Source organism: Phaseolus vulgaris, chromosome 4, assembly GCF_000499845.2.
Source record: "Phaseolus vulgaris cultivar G19833 chromosome 4, P. vulgaris v2.0, whole genome shotgun sequence".
NCBI lineage: Eukaryota > Viridiplantae > Streptophyta > Magnoliopsida > Fabales > Fabaceae > Phaseolus > Phaseolus vulgaris.
The window spans coordinates 40722849-40729138 of record NC_023756.2 but is presented as its reverse complement, the minus strand read 5'-3'; the positions used below and the strand labels follow the sequence as shown (position 1 = coordinate 40729138).

At 31.4% G+C, this 6290-nt stretch overlaps 1 protein-coding gene across 1 annotated transcript; it reads left to right on the top strand.

The window, feature by feature from the left end:
- Positions 1-733: 733 nt before the first annotated feature.
- On the top strand, positions 734-4915 carry LOC137837659 (cytochrome P450 736A117-like). The gene is made up of 2 exons (XM_068646753.1): positions 734-1854; positions 4084-4915. The coding sequence occupies exons 1-2, from the start codon at positions 928-930 to the stop codon at positions 4693-4695; spliced, it is 1539 nt and encodes a 512-aa protein (XP_068502854.1). The 5' UTR covers positions 734-927; the 3' UTR covers positions 4696-4915.
- The last annotated feature ends 1375 nt before the right edge of the window (positions 4916-6290 follow it).

Sequence of the window (6290 nt, the reverse complement as noted above, 5' to 3'; positions counted from 1 at the left end):
TGTACATGAGCAGATGATCGTATATGTGTCGGAGGTTCTGGAGGGCTTTAAGATGTAGTTTTTAAATCTTATATTGTTAATATTTGTATTTCTATAAGTAAACATCTTAGAATAGAAATATTTTTAAAAAGTTTGTGTAAAAATCTGTAGAACTAATTGTATTGTAATAGTTAGATGTATTTTATGGGATGTTACATAAAACATGTATAAAAGGGTTAAATACTCTTTACGTGTTATGTTTATTAATACATATATTCTTTAGGCAACAAAAAGACTATTCACAAAAGGAATAATTCATCCATCTTTATTTAATAATTTCATTATATTTATGTGAGTAGACATGATGAAGACCTAAATGTTTAAGGAAGGGAGATTATGTTGATAAAATAACATTAATTTACTTCATAAAAATATTTATTAAGTGAACTTGAAGTGTAATTTAAACTTATAAAACGGGTTCAAAGTTAAGGTTTGTAAATATTATATATTATAAAATATTTTTATATCTAGTCGATGTGTAATCTTTAATATACCTTATCGTGCTGAGACTATCAACTCGTGTGTGAAATTATATATTTATGGATAGTTCGATAGTGATAAATTCAACTAACTTTCGCTAGACTGAATTTAAATTTAACTCCACCTTTATAAAATCGAGTATAAAATTTCTTTTATCTTTACTAAACTAAAGTGACATGCTTATATATCTTTCATGATTGGTTACATACTCGGAGTGAGTTACATATCTCATTGATAGATTGGGAGAAGCATAAAGTCAATCTTATGGTCCCAAGTGCTCCGCATCTTTATTCAACTTCCCATCATGACTTTTTTTAGCAATATATGTATCCCTTGTGAAACAAGCCAACACATTACAGCACATTATTACAAAATCCACGACTGAACATAATCTTGAAGTAGAAGCCAATGACGAATTTTCTGAATGGAACCATTTCCTTGTGGTTCTTCATTCCCATGCTAGCATTCTTCATCTTGCTAGCCTTTCCCACCATATTCAATCTTCTATCCAAACTGAATTCCAAATCAGCAAAAAAGCTACCTCCATCTCCTCCAAAGCTTCCAATAATAGGAAACCTACACCAACTTGGCAACCTCACTCACCACACTCTCCAATCCTTTGCTCAAACCTATGGCCCTCTAGTGATGCTTTACTTTGGGAAGGTGCCAGTTCTTGTGGTCTCAAACACTGAAGCAGCACGCGAGATTCTGAAAAACCAAGACCACGTGTTCTGTAACAGACCACATCGTAAGATGTTTGATATCTTCTGGTATGGTTCCAGAGACGTAGCCTCTGCTCCATATGGCCACTACTGGAGGCAGGTGAAGAGTATCTGTGTCTTGCATCTTCTGAGTACGAAAAGGGTTCAGGGCTTTCGTAAAGTGAGGGAAGAGGAAGTTGTGGTAATGATAGAGAAAATTATGCAGAGTTGTGCATGTTTGAAGCCAGTGAACTTAACTGATTTGCTCTCTGATGTGACGAATGATATAGTGTGTAGGAGTGTTATTGGAAGGAGATATGAAGGGAGTGTGCTTAGGGGGCCAATGAGCCAGTTGGAAGAGTTTCTGGGGGCATCGGTTATAGGGGACTATATACCTTGGCTTGATTGGGTGGGAAGAATTAATGGAATGTATGGTAGGGCAAAGGGAGTGGCTAAACAGCTCAATGATTTTTTGGAAGAGGTTGTTGATGAACATGTTGGTGTGAGAAGCCATGGTGATGGTGTTAATGCTGATAAGCAGAATGATTTTGTGGAGATCTTGCTGGAGATTCAGAAAACTAGCTCCACTACAGATTTTCAGGTTGATAGGACTATCATGAAGGCTTTGATCATGGTAAGATATATCTATCACTGCTTGTGTATTAGTTCTTATTGAGTGTTTTGCTAGCATATCAGTATTATTTATTACACATTTTAGTAGATAAATGGCATGTTTATAATTTGAATGAAAAATGTTGTCAGTTCTTGTGATTTTTATACATGTTTTATCATAATACGAAGTCATGATCGAATCTTTTTAATGGATGTTGATAGAATGCGTCAATTTATAATTGTGATATGAAATAATATAATTTTCAAACTTTTTATTTTTTTTATGAAATTTATATTTAATATTTTTTTTAATTGTAATATAGTGTAGTTGTAATATAATGTATGATTGTTAATATATTAACAGTGCATTTTAAATGAATTAATTATGATCTTAAGCTTATAAAATTTTTCTCAACCTATATGTCCTACATCACCAGAAAGTGAGAAACAAAAGAAAAAAAAGTATGGATATGATAAATAATAGAGTGGTGACCACATAAAACACACTTGTTTTTGACGATTCAAAATAATAATATTTTAATTATATTTATTTTATTTTTTAATTTAAAATTTTAATATATATTATTATATTATTAAAATGGATTATAAATTAGATGTAAGTTTTTTAAGAAATGTGAACCTACTTTAATAATATAATAAATGAATATTTTTTATTTAGTAAATGTCAAAATATCACCATCTAAATAATTTGATTAAATAAAAAAGATTAACAAAATCATAAATAATTGAATATTAATAAAATGCAAGATAGATGGTCGAACTGTCTTTATTTTAAATATTATCCCCACTTCATCTTTTCAAGGGTGGTGTAAAGTTTCTTTAAATAAAAAATATAATTTTTTATTATTTTTAATAAAAATTATTTGGTTTAAAGAAATTTGAGATCTTTAATAAGAATTTTTTTTATAATATATAATAGTTTATCTTAAAATAAATACTTAATAATTTAATTTTTTTGAATTGAAGTCCTTGAAAAAAATATTTATTTATATTTAATTGATAACATTATATTAACTCATTTAAACGATCTCTGTAATATTTTTATCTTTTTATTTTGGTGTTTTAACTTATTTTTTTTTTATCATAATAAAGTTTATATGATTTTTTGTTATATGGTGATTATCTTAGTAAGAAAAACATACATATATAATAGAAATAAATAGGCATAAAAGCCTTAAATAATTTTGTTTTTAATTTACAGATATCTAATTTGAAGTAAAAATTAGTTAGATACTTAAAATACAAATTGATCATATATATAAGAGATTTATAAGTTATTTAAATTTTTTCTATTATATTTTTTAATTCAACATTACAATAAATATATATATATATATATAATTAAATATTAGGTGAATAATCAACCAATAAATAATAAAAGAGAAATTAATGGTATTTTGAATTTAAAATTAACAATTAAATAAAAAATATAATACCTAAAAATTAATTTGTTTTGCCTTCTTTTAAATTGCATACCTACTACATGCTGCTGGTGTAGTTTCGTCCACAAAACTAAAGATCTGGACTCTGCTATTTGTTATGAAAAGCTTAGATTTGTACGCAGTAAAAGACTGCTGATAAAAAAAAAACGGAATAAAAGATTAACTAATAAAAGATTGCATTGATGAATGAGGACAAGGGTTGGACCCAATGAGTAGGAGAGAGAAACTGACTGAACAATGATGTCAGATCTTGTTCATTTTTTAACATTTTTAAATTAACATGTCAAAAAGGACTTGAAAACTCATGTGGCTCTTGTACCACCACATCAATGAATAGAAAAGTGATTTCTTACAAAGAAAAATACAACATAAAGAAAGAGTCAGAAGCTAAACACAATTAATTGTCTTATTCTTCTCTGTTAAATTCTTAAGATGCCATCTTGGGTTGAAAGTTGATTTTCATACTGAATATAATAAGGCAATGCAATCCTTTATTTCTTTCTTTATGCTCTTTTTTATCTCACATAACATAAACTTCTGATAATAACATATGTATTCATACTATGTCTGGTTTTACCTTGTACTGTGTGATTCTGACAGGACACAAGATGGTTTCTAATGGCATATATATAAGTTTTTCTTACATTATCATCAAAATATAAACTAACATGTAACAAGTTTGATAATTTGAATAATAACTATCCTAGAAATCTGAACGATTTATAGTTACCAATGAAGTCATTAATTATTAAGCATATATGTATTGATGTTTGATTCTTTGGTTTCAGGATATGTTTGGTGCAGGAACTGATACCACCCTTGCAGTCCTGGAATGGGCTATGACAGAGCTCTTGAGACACCCAAATGTGATGCAAAAATTACAAGATGAGGTGAGAAGCGTGGCTAGGGCTAAGAATCACGTAACTGAGGAGGATTTGAGTGACATGCCTTACTTAAAAGCAGTGATTAAAGAAATTCTTAGACTGCATCCTCCATCTCCCATTTTGATTCCAAGGGAATCCATGCAAGACACCAAAGTGATGGGCTATGACATTGCAATTGGCACACAAGTACTAGTCAATGCTTGGGCAATTTCAACTGACCCTTTGTATTGGGATCAACCTCTAGAGTTTCAACCAGAAAGATTCTTGAATAGTTCAATAGATATCAAAGGACATGATTTCCAATTGATTCCATTTGGAGCAGGAAGAAGGGGTTGTCCAGGAATAGCTTTTGCCATGGTTGTGAATGAGTTGGTTCTTGCAAACATTGTGCACCAATTTGATTGGACTGTGCCTGATGGAGATGTGGGGGACCAGACATTTTGCATGTCTGAAACTACTGGATTAACTGTTCATAGAAAACTACCTCTTGTGGCACTTGCATCTCCTCGTATATAGTATATTAAGAAGTGAAGTATTCCAAATAAGATTGCAGGCATAAAAAGAAAGTAAGTTGTGTAATTAGTAATTCTGCGTTATCAGAAAAAATAAAATCATTGATGTGTTTCATTCAGTTATGTGAGTTTTGGGTGCCTTCAAAATTGTGGGATGAATCGCTTGTAAGAAGTTATATAAAGTGTTCCGAAGCATACAAGGATTCATTACTATTTTTAGTGAATGTCCTATACAATTGCATCTGTCTACTACCTCATAGTAAGATCAATAACCTGAATGATATTTGGCTCTTCGTTCTCTAAAAATTTATGTTATTCATGTGGAGCTAGATTGTTGACCACCAAGAATGTTATAGAAAATGTGAAATGTTATCCTTATGCAAGCACATGCTAGATCAATCATAGCATAGCATAAACCCAAATAGAGTAAGAGAAATTACATAAAAAAATATATTACTGCATGAACAAGTCGGCCTCTCCATGTATTGAAATCTATGTCAAATAAAATGATAAACCGATTGATCTCTCGGCATGTTGTTAGAATACAACATCTCATGTTACTAACTTCAAAGGTTAACAAAAGAATGTCAAAAGTAAGCCTTAATGATAGTTCATAACAGTATAAATAGCTAACTTGGACACAAGTATCACCAGAATCCTAATATTTTTTACTTTGTAATTTTGTTACTAACTTGATGGTTGGAGTATCTTTGCAGGTGAATCTCTCTCACTTGATACCCATCAAGAGACTGTGATGGATGCATAACCAAGAAATTAAAAAAGTTTGAAAGACTGAGAAGAATAAAAAAATTGAGATCTCTTTATTAAGGGTACCCATATGTTATCCTGTGTATAAATAACTACTCTATTAACACAATTACATATATCAGATTTATATCAGAACTTTTCTCCTTTCTCTCTCTCATCCTAATAACATGGTATCATGAGCTAGAAAGTTTTCTTCTTTTTTTTCTTCTTCGTTTTTCTTTCATGGCTCCCGCTCCTTCCTCTCCACCATCATCTTCGTCCACCCAGACTCTCTCTACCAAGAGCTCCTCTGTCTCTCTGCATCACTTTACTACTCTTATTCCGCTCAAACTGGATGACGAAATTTTGTTGTTGTGGAAACAACAGGTTCATGCCATTATTGATGGGTTGCTGCTTTCTTCGTTTCTTGACGGAACTAACGTTCCTTCGCGCTGCCTCTTTGCTGCTGATGACATTGTCAGTTCCAATCCTTCCTTCATCTCTTACAAACAACAAGATAATTTGGTGGTTGCATGACTTCTAGTGTCCATGACCACTCCAATTTTAACCCAAATGGTGGGTCTTACCTCTGCATCGCCGATCTGGCAGACGTTACACACATATTTTTCTTCTCATACTCGGGCCTAGATAAAGAAATTGAAATCAAACGCACGGTGGATGCGTTGGCTGCGGTTGTTGCACCTATATTTGTTGAATATCACTTCGAAACCATCCTTGATGGTTCCCTCCTGATTTTGATCCTTTTGTTGCCTCCATTCTGTCTAGAACCGATTCATTATAAAGTTGAAGAGATCGAAGCTCTACTTTTTTTTTATCAGCAATGAATAAATT

Bases quoted from the DNA above. Each gene is read 5' to 3' on its own strand.
- LOC137837659 (XM_068646753.1), top strand. From the start codon at position 928: ATGACGAATTTTCTGAATGGAACCATTTCCTTGTGGTTCTTCATTCCC. The intron at 1,855-4,083 runs GTAAGATATATC...CTTTGGTTTCAG, and splicing joins TCATGAAGGCTTTGATCATG to GATATGTTTGGTGCAGGAAC.